This window comes from Aulostomus chinensis, chromosome 20, assembly GCF_037954235.1.
Source record: "Aulostomus chinensis isolate RoL2024-O1b breed Wild chromosome 20, RoL_Achi_v1.0, whole genome shotgun sequence".
Taxonomy (NCBI): Eukaryota; Metazoa; Chordata; class Actinopteri; order Syngnathiformes; family Aulostomidae; genus Aulostomus; species Aulostomus chinensis.
In genome coordinates, this window is record NC_141339.1 from 5,669,178 (window position 1) to 5,683,924 (window position 14,747).

Here is a 14,747-nt window from a genome sequence, read left to right on the forward strand (position 1 = left end):
CCAGTTAAGACAGGATCAAGGGAAAAATGATAGTTGGAATAATTTAATACTCCCTGGTCATTTTCTGACCTATTTTGAAATGTGAAATGTTAAAAATGAAGACAGCTTTCAAGGGAAGGTTCACTCTTTTGAACATGTGGCCTTATTTCCCGCTTACCCAGTGTGCTACCAGTCACTGGAGACAGTTTTTGACCCATTTGGTCTGGTCCTTCTGCCAATCGCTATCTGCAATGCCAATGCTAGTGCGAGTGGAGAGGATCCCATTAGCCTGTCATTTGATGGGGTCACTGACGGATGCACTTTCTGTTGCAACTCTGGCATGAATTTCTCTTAGTTTGGCGTCAGTGTATTCGGGCTCACACACGTAGGGTTGGTTAATCAACACAAAATCTTCTTCCTCGTCTTCAAAATCGGATGCTTCCTTTTCTGTCAACAGTGGCCACTGTAAAATGAAATAAAATACCAAGTAGTAAGCTTCTCTTCTGACTGGTGTGGATGTAGACAAAGTGTAGGCTCCAGTTATGCTTCTAAAAAAGAAAATGTTACACTACTTCTTGACTGCAATCACTGCCTATCAGTCCACCATGACCTACTAGAGGAAAGGTAAAATTACGCCTGTAGTCTGAGGCTAGCCCCTCAAAAAGAAACGCAATGCACACAAAGTTTTCTATCCATAATTATTTTATCAACATCCTCTTTTAAACTGATATTCTGGAGTTTTATGTCAATAGCCTGGAATGTGCTGTGGAGCGTGTAAGATGGTATTCAAATGGAAGGCTGACGGGATCCTATCCACTTGCATTAGCATTGCAGATAGCGTCAGCAGGACCAGACTGAATGGGTCAGAAACTGTCTCTGGTGACTGGTAGCACCCTGGGGAAGCTGGAAGGAAGACCCATCCATCGTCATCTTCCGCTTATTCCTTACTAGTAAGGGTTGCGGGGGGGGCTGGAGCCTATCCCAGCATCTATGGGCGAGAGGCAGGGTTCACCCTGGACAGGTCGCCAGTCCATCGCAGGGCCAACATAGAGAGACGAACAACCATTCACACCTACGGTCAATTTAGAGAATCCAATTCGCCTAGTCCCCAATTGCATGTCTTTGGACAGTGGGAGGAAGCCGGAGTACCCGGAGAGAACCCACGCAGGCACATGGAGAACATACAAACTCCACACAGAAAGATCCCGCGCCCGAGTCGGGACTCGAACCCGGAACCTTCTTGCTGTGAGGCCACAGTGCTAACCACTGCACCACTGTGCAGCCGGAAGGAAGACCAAATCTCCAAAAAAGTGAACCTCCCCTTTAACAATCGGAGAAACCATTTCGATGGTGCATCACAACCACTGACAGACCATCCTCGTGAACAAATCAGTAGAATATAGAATAATTCATGATTTATCAGCCACAGACCCTGAATGTATTTTTACAAGCAGTTTGTCATAGCCGAGACCTTTACTGCCATTTACAACTCCTCTTGCTGGTAACAAAAGGTATGCTGGTATGTGCATCATTCAAGTACAAAGACAAGTTCTTCATCTGACAAGCACAACTCCAAATGGGATAAAAGTGTTTTTATTGCAATTTGTCAGGTAGAAGGGGTCCCTCAAAAAACAAAAGCCATACATGTTCACGCTGATATTGTGTTGTGTTGATGATTGGGTTGTGACAGGATGAACTGTAATGGTACAACTGTCAGTAAGTACACACACAATCCTCAATATTGGACCAACATATTCAAACTATGGCAATAATCATTAGTTCCAAGTGTGTGTACTGTGTAGTTGAGAAGTTCACATCAACTCTGGTGTATCCATTTCTCTTGAGTCACTCTCACTCGGCTTGAACTCCACCAGCTGATAGCTTTTCTGGACATGCAGCTGAAAACAAAATATCAGAAGTCGTTAGCATATGACTCCCAATTTCAAGTGTTTTCTATTGATTTTAAAATCCCTTTATTAGTTGATAACCGACTTGTCTTTCCTGTTGCATAGTTATAGGTAGTATTTACTTTGATGTAGGGTACTCAGTGATTTTGAGCTTTGCAGTATATTTATACTTGTAATAACAGTAGTTTATATCACTATCTGTGGAGCACAGAATCAGAAGACCAGAAGACACAGCAAGGACAAACATATGGGATATGTTTCAATACCAACGTTGATGTACTTTATGACACAGCACACATCACTAAACAAGGCGCCTTGTAGGCAACCTGACAAACAATCATTTTAACAGAATGTTATGCATGTAGTCAGTGTTTAGTTAATATAAGTATATATTTGTTTCCAGACTGGTCAGTATTTTTAGGCTGTTATTTGTGATTTGTGTACCCATGCTGCACTCAGATTTACCATAGGTAGTGAAATATCTAACAGTCAGGAATGGACTGGATTATGTGCCAATATCCCACAGCCATTGTTTACAAATGTCCATATTATCTATATTAAAAAAAGTTATTTACTAACCAAAAAATACACGTAAACTTCCTGACAGATGCAGTCTACTCTGCTTACAAATACTTTTTCTTTATTTCCAGCTTGGTCATCATACCTCATTGCTTTCTCACCAAAACAACAGGCGATGAGCAAAGATGAGGGGACTCAATTAAAACTGGGCTGATAAAAAATAGCAGCCATTGGGCTGACACCAGTACAACTAAAAAATGACCAGTATCTGCCATTAGGATTATGCATCCCTACTACTAGTATCCAGTAGGTAACATTTTAAAACATCTGTCTAAAAAAATCTCTACCAATCTATTTTTGTGGTTGTTCCAGTAATTCAACCATCTGTCGTTCGTGCTGGTCTCTTCATCTCACATCCTCAACTACTGCTCATTCTTTTCATACCACAGGTTTTCCATGAACACCACCAGCAGAGTGATGAGGTTACCTTGGTTCCCTCCAGTACGTGGCTGTCTTTCTCCAGAGCACTGTCGAATCCTGTCTTTGTTGTAAATATAACATGGCAGTACCCCTTGTGGAAGCCGGTCAGCTTATTCTGGTGCAAACACAAACACAAAGAGTTCTAGTATATTCTACATCTGCAGGTTTCAGACCACCCACACCTGACACATGTTTACTGACATTCAAGCTCAGTTAGCAACCTTAAATAGTGCACACATAAGAAATGACGTGCAAGAGGTTTAAAAACCATCCATCCATCCACCTGTAGAAAAGTTTCTAAATACATCATGAAGGCCCAGAAAGGTAAATTTATGCTTTATGCTGCTATAGGCTCAGACTGCCGGGAGATCTCCCACGGTGCACTGGGCTTCTCTCTCCTCCTCTCTGTCCTCCTATATTTGTCATACATAAATCATACACATATGTGTCATTAACTCGTCTTCCTCTCCGGAGCCTTCAGGCTCCCCAAATCCCAGATCCAGGGTGCTGCTGCAGGAGGCTGCAGACCTGAAGAGGTTCAAGCTGCCACCCGTAGCTCCACCTGCTCGCGTCCCTGTCTGTCCATCAGTCTCTTCCCTTTCTCTCTCTTTCTTTATCTCTATCCCTCTCCCTCCTTCAGTATATGTCTTCCTCCATTATCTGTCTTTGTCTCTGCCCTGCTCTCCTGCTCTCTTTCCCCCCAACCGCTCAAAGCAGCATGCCGTCCCCACTGATCCTGGATCTGCTCCACGTTCCTGCCTGTTAAAAGAAAGGTTTTTGTCGCCGCTGTTGCAGGATGTGTTTGCTGATGGAGAATTGTTGGGTGTAGATTCACTGAAGGAGTGAGGTACTAGACCTGCTCTACTAGTAAAGAGTCATGAGAGAACTTTTGTTGGGATTTGGCGCGACACAAATAAAGCTGCCTTGACTTGACTTACAAATGCATCTATAGCAATGCTCTACTTTCTGCTCTCTCAGAAAATACATTCATAAACTTTAGCTGCACCAAACCGGCAGGTCCTCTTGCAGTGGTCTTATTCATCAGAAAAGTTACAACACAAATTCCCAGTGAGGAATCCTTTTATCAAAATGGTGCAGAACAGCAGTTTTAAAACCCAACTCAAAACTGTCTTTTACCCTGGATATAAATTCTTGATGAAGCTTAGTATGTTTGACTAAGAGGATAATCAGTGTGTGATTATCATTATTAAAAAAAATCCCTCTTTTTCATTGTAAGAATATTTAATTATCAAAATATGTATTATCCTATTTCATGTTCTTACCCTTTTACTTCTTTTCTAATGTTGGGACTTTGTATTGATATGTTACCCTGAGGTGTTCCTCACTCCCTGTTTTAATGACTAATCTTAGTTTAGTGCTTTTGTTCATCATCATAGTCATCAGTGTTGATGTAAGCACCCACACAATACATGTATGATGTATGTATTGGGGTGGGTGTTTTAATTAAGCACTTTGTGTTACAATTTCTTTGCCTTGTGAAAAAAATGCTTGATTTATTGAATTATTGATGAGGGAAGATGTGTGGCAGGAGCTGTGTGTGAACTTACGAAGGGTAGATGACACTGTTTGACTGGTCCAAACTGCTGAAAGTACTGCCTCAACTCCCCTGAAAAACAACACAGATGTTCTTTATAGTCTGCTGGTGAAATCATCCATCCATCCATTTTCTACCACTTATCCTGTTATGGGTTGTGTGTGTGTGTGTGTGTGTGGGGGGGGGGGGGGGGTGGAGCCTATCCCAGCATCTACGGGCAAGAGGTGAGGTTCACCCTGGACAGGTCATCAGTCCATCACAGGGCCAACACATATAGACAGACAGGGAGAACATGCAGACTCCACACAGAAAGATCCTGTGCCCGAGCCGGGACTCGAACCCAGAACTTTCAGTGCTGATCACCGCACCACCGCACCGCCCACAGTGATATCAGTTTTGGCTCAATTCTGTACTAACACACACACACACACACACACAAAACCTTTTTTTCCTATTCCTACAAAGCCCATTAATTTCAGAATACCTCATTGTTTCCTCATTCTAAATGACAGATGATGAACAAAGATGAGGAGACTTGGGAGACTAAGCCCAACCATCAGACTATCTGCTGATGCCCGTGATGTGCCAGTGCCCTACTGGGTATTTGGAAAGACCTCTAAATATACAACAACATGGATATTCCCTCAATATATAAAAGAAATCAAGTACATTGGCTGGGGGATGGGGACCTTTTTTAATATATTTTTGAAAACGCACTACACACTACAAAATTCGAGGAGACTGACCATCACAATATTATAATAATATCAACGTTTCATAAAATATTTAACGTTTAATAATAGAATAGTGCGGTATGTGAAAAAGATTGAATCACCCTCGCTTACAAGGGAACTCTGCATTGAAGCTTAAGTGAGTGCGAAACACATGACGCACCGATCGAGCTAGCATGCTGGGGCTCAATCAACGACACACAAATTAAACCGTGCGGGTAAATAAACACAACCTGTAATCATATATGTGGAAAATAGGAATGGTTTGAATTTGTAACAAACTTACTGACAGATGCAGTCCATGGTACTTTGCTTACAAACAGTTTATATAGGTTGATAGCGGGCTCCACCATTTTTCGCTCCAAGTGTGTCACCTTGGTTTATGACGTAATTCAGTCTTCTTCTTCTTCGTGGTGTTCTTACCGAGACTTATTGAACGCAGCAGTACTGCCCCCTATGTTCGTATTTCTTCACTTGTCCACCGGATCCAATCCTTCACTATCCTGGTTGTCCACCTTATAATGCATGGTTTCCCAACCTTTTCCAACTCAGGTCCCACTTGTAAACCCCATAAACACGGAAGTCATATAATGCGTTCTCAGAGCACTTTTTTATTACTGAAGATTGAACATAAAGGACTGAACTGAATACAGGAGAAAAATATTGCACAGGCACTAACACAGAATCTTTAAAATTAGCAACACCTTCAGTAGGCTAGCACATAATCACATAGCTTTGGTCGATACACCATCAATGTCTTGTCTCTCTTTCCTTTTAATCCCCCCGTTGGAAGCCAGCGATCCATCCTTACTCTCTAGTTTCAGCCATCAGCATCAAACATAAACAAGTCGAGTGCAATGCTGCAAAGTGGTCCGGCCGACAACAACAAAATTCCCCATCTCCCATTGGCTTGTCACATATCTAATACTTGAAGGAAAAACAACAACAAAAATAATGAAAATAATATTGAAATATTCTAATATCTTTTAAACATAACTGAGTTTTAACAGTTGAAACCTTATTCTGTACTTTTTTTTGGGGGGGGGGGCATAGATACCTTTATTTGACAATAGACGGACACAAAACAAGGGGGGGGACATACAGCAGAGGATCTCCAGCCAGGATTCAAGTTGGGGTCAGCTGAGCGACCACCTGAGTCACCTGTTCTGATTATTTTTTGTATAATTACATTTCCATCCCCCACAAAAATTGGAATGATTTGGCGGCCCACTTGCAATACCTTCGCAGCCCACAGGTTGGGGATCGCTGTTACAACGTATGGATAAAACTGCAAATCAATTCCAAGCCTTGTCATTATATGGATTGTATTTTAGCTTACAGTGTATCTTATATCCTCAAGAGATGTGTTTAATAGTAGACCATAGTGGGCACTTGAGTAGCATTCTCAGTATCATTTGAAGAGCTTGAAACACTGCCATCATTTCATCTGAATAGACAGATCCGTGATCTGTAGTTCCCTAGTGACTGTCATAAATGTGGTTTTCCAAATAACAAAAATAAACCACATTTATGACAGTCACAAATCTGTGTTTATGGGGTTTTTTTGTTACGCGGAAAATTACATTTTTGACAGTCGAGAGAGAACAACGGATCACAGATGTGTTTTTCCAAATAACAAAACATAATAATAATAATAACAATAATGATAATGGTTACTAGCCATTGGTGGAAGAAATATTCAATTTTACTTAAGTAAAAGTAGAAATAGCCAGCCTGAATAGTATCCTGGTAAAAGTTAAAGTCATCAGTGCTTGGGAGTATTTTATTTTTGAACCTTTGACCTCTAAAGGTCATGTTAAAGTGTTGTTTGTGTTCTAGTCAATTATTTATTCTTAATATAGGCAGCCTCACACCATCTTTCTCTACAAAGTAACATGAAACAAATGATAGTAAACCAAAACCTGTATCACTTTGTCTCCCAATCTATAGACATGAGTCATGCCAAGTTTAAAGCTTGTAATGTGAGACTGGCAATACTGCACAAGTTTTAGTACTTAAATGTCTGGAATATTTCTAACTGTTACATTTGAGGCAATTTAGGGATGATTTTGACAAAAACATTGTTATGGTGTCTTCACTCTTATTTTCTGGTTCATGATGTGGTAACACGGTGGTGCAGGGGTCAGCACTGTCGCCTCACTGCAAGAAGGTTCTGGGTTTGAGTCCCGGCTCGGGCACAGGATCTTTCTGTGTGGAGTCTGCATGTTCTCCCTGTTCCTGTGTGGGTTCTCTCTGGTACTCCAGCTTCCTCTCACAGTCCAAAGACATCAAGAGGGGACGAGGCTGATTGGAGACTCTTAATTGACTGTAGGTGTGACTGTGAGTGTGAATGGTTGTCTGTCTCTATGTGTTGGCCCTGCGATGGACTGGTGACCTGTCCAGGGTGAACTCCGCATCTTGCCTGAAGGCTGCTGGGATAGGCTCCACCCCCCACGACCCTAAGCAGAAGAAAATGGATGGATGGATGGATGGATGGACATTACTCTGGTTAGACCGCTGACACCTGCTGTGTCATTATCTTCACTGGAAATGTTTCATGCCTCATTCCACAGCTGTGCTGACAAAACATCGCCCCCCATGGTGAAATACTCCTTTGGTACATTGATTAGTATTTTCTAGATCATGTTTACACTTGAGATGGATTCTATTGAAAAAGTTTCTCAAAATTACAGTTGGAGTTTCAGAAAAATAAGGAGTACTTTAAAGTACTAATAAGAAGTACTTTAATATGAAATCAGATTTTAACATCTTAGAAAAGCCCTTTGAAAGACAAACTTTGTGAAAATGGGCTATAAGAATAAAATTTGCCTTGCCTTTGCCTGGAAACAGTCATAAAATGAACAAAAAATAATTTCCGAAGCTGACAACTTGGCTAGATTTCATGTTTAGGGGTCAATTATTGGGACCGAATAGGTTGTCAGCTTTACCCTGAGGTATCCACATAATTTACAATATCAGTTTTGGCCCCCTATCTATTGTGTCTATTTTGTCCTTGAAGTGGTCCTGGTATGTAGAACTCCCCTCCAGTTGGTGGCGGTATTGCGCCATCTGGTTGTGTGTTAGCCGCCGGGGAAACACAGGAAGGAAAACGCATTATGGCCAAGATGGCGGCGTCCGTAGTACAGAGTGGCGAAGATGCATTTAGAAAAGTATTCAAGTTATACAAGCGCAGAAATCCTCTGCCGGATTTCAGCGACGTTATTGATTTCTCCAAAAATGCTCCGAGTGAAAAGGTGAGGAAATAAACCAACATAAAAGTATTTCACATGAGTCCCAGTCTGGTTGTCACAGACAGATTGCCATTTTCTTCACATCTGTTAAAGCCATTTCATATAAATTTACCTCAGAATGAACCTTTGGCAAAAGGTTTTGTTAATAAAAGGTTTTATGCCATTGGCGTAACGTTATTTTGTCCTAGATCAGTAGCAGTGTCGCATGAGGTGACTTTGACATGAAGAATGAAGGATTTTTAAGTGTTCAGTTCATGATGAAGTGTAGAGGAGATTTAGAATTACTGCCTATGTCGAGTGTTTTTAGATAACATGGCATATCATCAGTATCGGCAGATATTGGTGTGTGTGTTTTTTTTTTAATGTCTGATGGCCGATATTTATCTCTAATGTCTGTAAAAGGGTACTGTTTAAATTAAATTTCACAACTACTTGTGTTTTCTGGAATGTTTAAAATGTGAACATCATATAAACGTGTTTTACAGATGCTATCGACTTTTGGCAAAATCAGGTGTGAAAATATCAGATATTGGCAAAAAAATCGAACATGCATCCACACTTGGGTGTAAGAGGGGAAACTATTTGAGAAATGTGGCAGTGTTGTGTAATCCACCACCACTAAAAACCACAAATGAATCTCCATCCTGAAGTCAACAGAGCTCTCGTACAGATGGTGCAGTATTAAAGATTGACAGAGCCTCTAGATTTGTTGTGGAACTCCTGTATGTATTGGATTGCTGGGCAGATTTCTAAACTGCACCTTATATGAAGGTCATAGTTTGTGGATAGACCGAATCCTTGCATCAGCTCATGCTGAAGATGGCTACATTTGTCATTTGCGCATTGCAGATAGTTCCTGTTAAACTAGACCCTTCTGCACTGAGTGACAAGGATGCTGCCAAGGTTGGATTACTGCCTGTCAGAAACTGGAGAGCCTGTAGCCTCCAGAGCTACCCAGGTAAATACAGGGGACGCCAGAGGGGCAGACAGTTTTCAGCAAGAGTTTTCTGAACTCTATGATCTGAACACCAGTATATCTTGCTCTTGTTTTGCCTGCTCCTGCCATAGCCAGTGTGGGGGTAACACATTTTGGTAAGACTATGTAAAATAAATGCATTTCTAATAACATTGTGGTGATGTTTTTCTAGTTACAATGTCCAGTAACACATTAAGACTGGATATGGGACAGATTGACCTCTTTTTATCGCTTATAGATTTATTTTGCAATGAAATAACAATTTACTTACAGCAAAATTCTCCTGGAAGGAGCTGGATTGCTGCCCTGTTTTCTTTCCAGTCAGGAGTGAATATCCCTGTCTGACAAACTTTATAACCCATCCTCGAACTTCATTGACTTTTAGGAGTCTTTGCACAATAAATCCATAATGACGCTAAACATAATTTTTGAGTTTTGCACTGACTTGTTGACACTGCCATACTGTATCACGTGACACTGTCAACCAATTAAACCTATTAGAGGAAGGAGCCTCGAGTGTAAGGGTTATCAGTAATGGAGTTTGATTACTAATTCATAAGTTTTCATTAGCAGAAATACCTTATTGATTCCTTAAATGTGACCACAACATGTATATATATACATACACATACAAATACAACATATGTAAATGTGTACACACACATACAAATAAATGAAATAGAAGATTCATGTACAAAAATGTACATTTGACTCCACAGGTGATGTGAATAGTAATAAAGTTCAAAGCATTTTATTTATTGACATATCAGAGAGTTTACAGAGGAAATTTTGTATCTCTCTGCATCACCTCATAAACTGAAAAATAGTTTCAAGTTGAGTCCTAAAAATCCAACTCTCCATGTTTTTAGGAATGAAATGTTCATAAATGAGGCTGTGAATTACACAATCCAATTTTTTAGATGGCTAGCCGTGCTCCTGTAGTTATGTAGGTGAAAGTAACAAGAAAAGTAGTGTAATCAGTAACATATTGCTCCTCACAGAGTAATATTGTAAAGTAACTTATTACTTTCAAATGAAAGTAGCTTGAAATATCTAGTATATTACATTTGCAGCAAACAAGGAAAACAACACACTGATAGCATCATGTAGCAATAGAAGAGATAATAGACACATCAGGTGGAGCTCATTTTACCCAGTTATTAATGGGGTGACCAATATTTACGCATTATACCAATAAACTGGAAAAACAATCATGTTGTGCAAACCATGTAGCACAGACATTACGGAGGCACTTTTCATTATTTTTAAACTGTAGTTTACCTTAAGTTTTCATATAATATTTATGATACATGTAGATATTGTTCCTTTTAACCTGTGTAAGTGATTAAGCTCGGTCTCAGTGGCTAACTTCAAATTTGATCCCTTTCCATTTAAAAAAAAAAAAAAAAGATTCATATGCAGTATTTTGAGGCTTCATGACCTGAACTCAAGTATCTGAGTACAGAGGATTTCAGCTGTTATAGTGGAACCAGTGGCCAGAGACCAAACATTCCTAATATGAATATAACAATGTGCTGAACTGTGGGACCAGAACTGTGAAGGATTTCAGTCTGCAACCATCATTTAAATCCCCGAATAAAAGAACAACCAGTTCAACCCGCTGATACCTGCTGACTCATTCGAGAAGGAATCAAATTTGAGTTCAACTGAAATTCTTTTCCAAATTCATAGCATGTTTGCTAGCCTAGGATTTACTGTCTTAAGTTTTTTTAACAGCGTTACTGAGGGGGCAAACACCAGTGAGCAAGGAGCCTGAGGCCAACAGCATAATAATCATTTCTATTTAACAAGAACACAATGATGGGATAGGTGAGGAGGTGCAGAGTTGCTCTTAATCTTGTGAGACATGCTTTGATAGACACGCTTATTCTTCACCACTCTGTAACCTTACATTGATTTACCTGGAAGCATTTTCATGATGTTTCTACGCAGTTCTATGTTGTATTGGCCTGATTGTCCATCTTCTCTATATATCATGTACTGGTATTACAGTGCACAGCCCTCCAGTAAGTGCATTTTATTTTTCGCCATTCTCATCCCGTTGTGATAAAGTTGTGTAGCTTTGTGGGCTTTTTTTTTTCAGGATTCATCTTCATTCGCAACCCGTTCCTGTCGGGTACTCAACCCTTCTGGGTAAAACAGTGTCTAAAGACTTACACCCAGAAGCCCAATGTCTGCAACCTGGACTTGTACATGTCTCCCACTGATACCCAAGACATCTGGGGCAGTAGTGTACACGGCCTCAGGTGAGACTACTCTTAGCCCGTGAGCCTGTGTTCCCATTTCACCGTACATCTGGGTTAAAGACAAAGCAAGGGACATCTTATCCCCTTCGACAGGTTTTTATCTTGTATTCTGTCTCCTGTGCTTATGCTATGCTAAGCTAAATATATCTCACAGCTGTCTTTCTACAGGACACATATGGCATTTGCCTTCATTTTCTGATGTCGAAATACAGCATAATATAATGAAATGCTTCTTTTAAGATGTACGTCAAACCAAAATACAAAAAAAAGCGCAGTCTGGCACATTTTTAGTTCTAATAGCAGCAGCACATAAGTGTGCACTGTGTTTGATTGCTTCCAGCGGTCCTGCTGGAAAGACAGAACCTAAAACTCTACTGAAGCAGCTGCGCTGGGTCACCCTGGGCTATCATTACAACTGGGATACCAAGGTAAGCAACATACTCTACTGTGTACAAGTTGTTGTTTTTTCAAGGCCTTGTGAGTCAGCTGTGCTTTATGTACATGAGTTTTAATTGTAAGGATTTAAACATGCAAAGTTCTTAAATATGAGATCTCATCAAAGAGAGAGATAATACAGGCCAGTAATTGTACTCCACTCAACAACAGAGAAAAGATACTGGATATTTGTGGGACTAGAGCAAAGAAACTCAATACTGCAGGACTACCTGAGTGTATGGTTGTATGAGTACCAGGGCCCAAAGAGAATCATACACATACTGTGGACCTAACAGATCTTGTGGTTTCGGGCTGGGCTTGGCTTCCTGGCTGCACTAATATAAATGTTGGGAAGTGGAAGAGGTAAAATAGAGATGACAGGATATAAAAATAAAAACAAAAGTTAAAGTACTTTTCAATATGGTACAAGTGAGCAAATGTGCTGGGAGTATTGCTTCCATTCTTGGAGTTTCTTCTGTTCTACACCTACTTTTAGAAGTTAAAGAAATTATCCAGAAAAACATGTTCTGCGCATTTTTTACTACAGTAGTCCCATATAGTAAGTCACTGCTTTTGCATTTCTTGTATTGTTTTTATATGAATGTCAAGCCAGGTGTGATTTGTTTTCACGTACCATGTTTTTAGGCACACATTGCACCAAAAAATTACACTTAAATTGGGTTACAATGTGCAGTGGTGAAAGAAGTATGTAAATGAAGTAGAAAGTAGAAATACCTGCATAAATTCACACTCTGATAAAGGTGACAGTCTTCAGTCAAAATTCTTGTTCAGTAAAAGTAGAGAAGATATTTGCTTCCTTGGGAGACTTTGTTGACATGCTTCTGAGCAAAATACTGAACTGCTCCTGCTGAGTAGATTGGTCCTTTGCATAGCAGAGTCCACCTGTGTGTGTGTGTGTGTGTGTGTGTGTGTGTGTGTGTGTGTGTGTGTGTGTGTGTGAGAAGAACACAGAACACAATAAAAACAAAGACCAGACAAAAGTCAATGCAATGGAACTCTTAACACTTCGATAAAAGCCAGTGAATAAAAATAGGGTATAAAACATATATCTTCACATTAATTTTCCAGTTTATAAGTTTAAACGTTTCCTTGGTTCTCCCCCTCATAGACTTACTCTGCAAACCACTACACTCCTTTCCCGGCGGATCTCCACCTCCTGTCTTACCAAGTAACAACTGCCTGTGGCTTCCCTGGTTTCAATGCAGAGGCTGGAATTCTTAACTACTACAAATCTGATTCTTCTTTGGGAATCCATGTGGATGAATCAGAACTAGACCACAGCTGCCCACTGCTTTCACTCAGGTGAGACCAAGTAGTCCATAATTTTAGTTATTTTGTTTTGATATCAGTATTTTTGTACCAAACTCACCAGGCTGTTGTACAGAAAATAAGTCTTCATTGCCTTTGACTATAAGGATAAAACGTTATGTTTTCTTTTCTGATAGTTTTGGGCAGTCAGCCATCTTTCTCCTGGGTGGAACCCACAGACAAGACCCTCCCACGGCCATGTACATCCACAGTGGAGACATGATGCTGTTGTCGGGACAGAGTCGTCTTCTTTACCATGCTGTGCCCCGTATTGTCCCAGCACCTCACGAACTCACAGCTTTAGCCATGGAAGGTGCTGACCAGGGCTCGTCCCTGCAGGACAACTCTGTGGTAGAGCGGGTGTCAGAAGAGGACTGGGCGGTGTGTTCCAGGTACATCAAGAGCTCAAGAGTGAATGTGACTATCAGACAGGTACTGGCACCTGGGCAGAGCTTCCCAGAAACACCATCTCTTCACCAGAAGACTGATAGCAGCCAGACACAAGGCTACCAGGACAGAGAGAGTTGGAAGAGGAGTAGAAGCAGCGACTCGATTAATGTGAATGAATGAATGAATGAATTAATTAATTAATGTGAAACATGAAAAACAACTTGGGCTGTATCACTCACCAGCAGATGCAACACATCCAGCATACCTTGGACAGGCCTCCTTCGCTAGAGCACCACAAGCTAAACCTGCCAGGTGTTTTTTCAATGCAGGGACATAGTTAACATTGGTTTGTATACAGTATGCTGTCTGCATATTCGTTACAGCCACATTTACAAGCCTTTTTGACTCAGTACAGAGGAAACATTCATTGTACAGGTGCAGTATTCAGACTACATTGTCCCACACTCATAGAAAAGTTGGGTTCTGTGAAACATTTGTCCAAATGCAAAAGAATTCACTTGTAGAATGGGGTTATGGTTGATTTCTACAGGAATTTTTAAGTTAATGCAACATTAATTTGATACATTTATCTGAGCGATATAGTTGTATAATAGAAGTGAGAATAAACTGTTCTGGAGAATTATTCTTAATATGGTGAGACCTACTTATTCATGCCTTTTTTAATATTCCTATGTTCAGGCGATCCATGGTCACATAAACAAAACAGTCTCTGATTAGACAGTACAACAGGAAGCTTAACCCCAGTTCCAACAGGATGGTAAGGTCTGATGAAGCCCCCAAACCTTTGACTTTTTGCTGAGAATACTGATATAACTATCATTCCAGTTTTACAATGAAGGAATTACTTTTAACATCAGTCCTGGTACCCAGTACTCCCACAGCCTCTTCCACAAAACATCTGGAGGGA

General features: G+C 40.5%; 2 protein-coding genes across 2 annotated transcripts; one reads left to right on the plus strand and one right to left on the minus strand.

The window, feature by feature from the left end:
• Window positions 1-185: 185 nt before the first annotated feature.
• On the minus strand, window positions 186-5,598 carry LOC147242557 (SRA stem-loop-interacting RNA-binding protein, mitochondrial-like). Its single transcript, XM_086189662.1, has 4 exons — window positions 5,458-5,598; window positions 4,454-4,512; window positions 2,893-3,000; window positions 186-1,877 (listed from the first exon to the last, which is right to left on the minus strand). Exons 1-4 carry the CDS (start codon window positions 5,522-5,524, stop codon window positions 1,791-1,793), a joined length of 321 nt encoding a protein of 106 aa, XP_086045788.1. The 5' UTR covers window positions 5,525-5,598; the 3' UTR covers window positions 186-1,790.
• Window positions 5,599-8,253: 2,655 nt separating this feature from the next.
• Window positions 8,254-14,671, plus strand: alkbh1 (alkB homolog 1, histone H2A dioxygenase). Its single transcript, XM_086189298.1, has 6 exons — window positions 8,254-8,425; window positions 9,272-9,380; window positions 11,503-11,665; window positions 12,006-12,093; window positions 13,230-13,423; window positions 13,567-14,671. Exons 1-6 carry the CDS (start codon window positions 8,288-8,290, stop codon window positions 13,997-13,999), a joined length of 1,125 nt encoding a protein of 374 aa, XP_086045424.1. The 5' UTR covers window positions 8,254-8,287; the 3' UTR covers window positions 14,000-14,671.
• Window positions 14,672-14,747: the final 76 nt, after the last annotated feature.

Excerpts from the sequence above, each read along its gene's own strand:
- LOC147242557 (XM_086189662.1), bottom strand. The coding sequence starts at position 5,524 with ATGGTGGAGCCCGCTATCAACCTATATAAACTGTTTGTAAGCAAAGTA. Across the intron at positions 4,513-5,457 it reads ACCATGGACTGCATCTGTCA|GGGAGTTGAGGCAGTACTTT; the intron begins GTAAGTTTGTTA and ends GTTGTTTTTCAG. Across the intron at positions 1,878-2,892 it reads ACGTACTGGAGGGAACCAAG|CTGCATGTCCAGAAAAGCTA; the intron begins GTAACCTCATCA and ends TTTTGTTTTCAG.
- alkbh1 (XM_086189298.1), top strand. The coding sequence starts at position 8,288 with ATGGCCAAGATGGCGGCGTCCGTAGTACAGAGTGGCGAAGATGCATTT. Across the intron at positions 11,666-12,005 it reads AGTAGTGTACACGGCCTCAG|CGGTCCTGCTGGAAAGACAG; the intron begins GTGAGACTACTC and ends GATTGCTTCCAG. Across the intron at positions 12,094-13,229 it reads ATTACAACTGGGATACCAAG|ACTTACTCTGCAAACCACTA; the intron begins GTAAGCAACATA and ends TCCCCCTCATAG.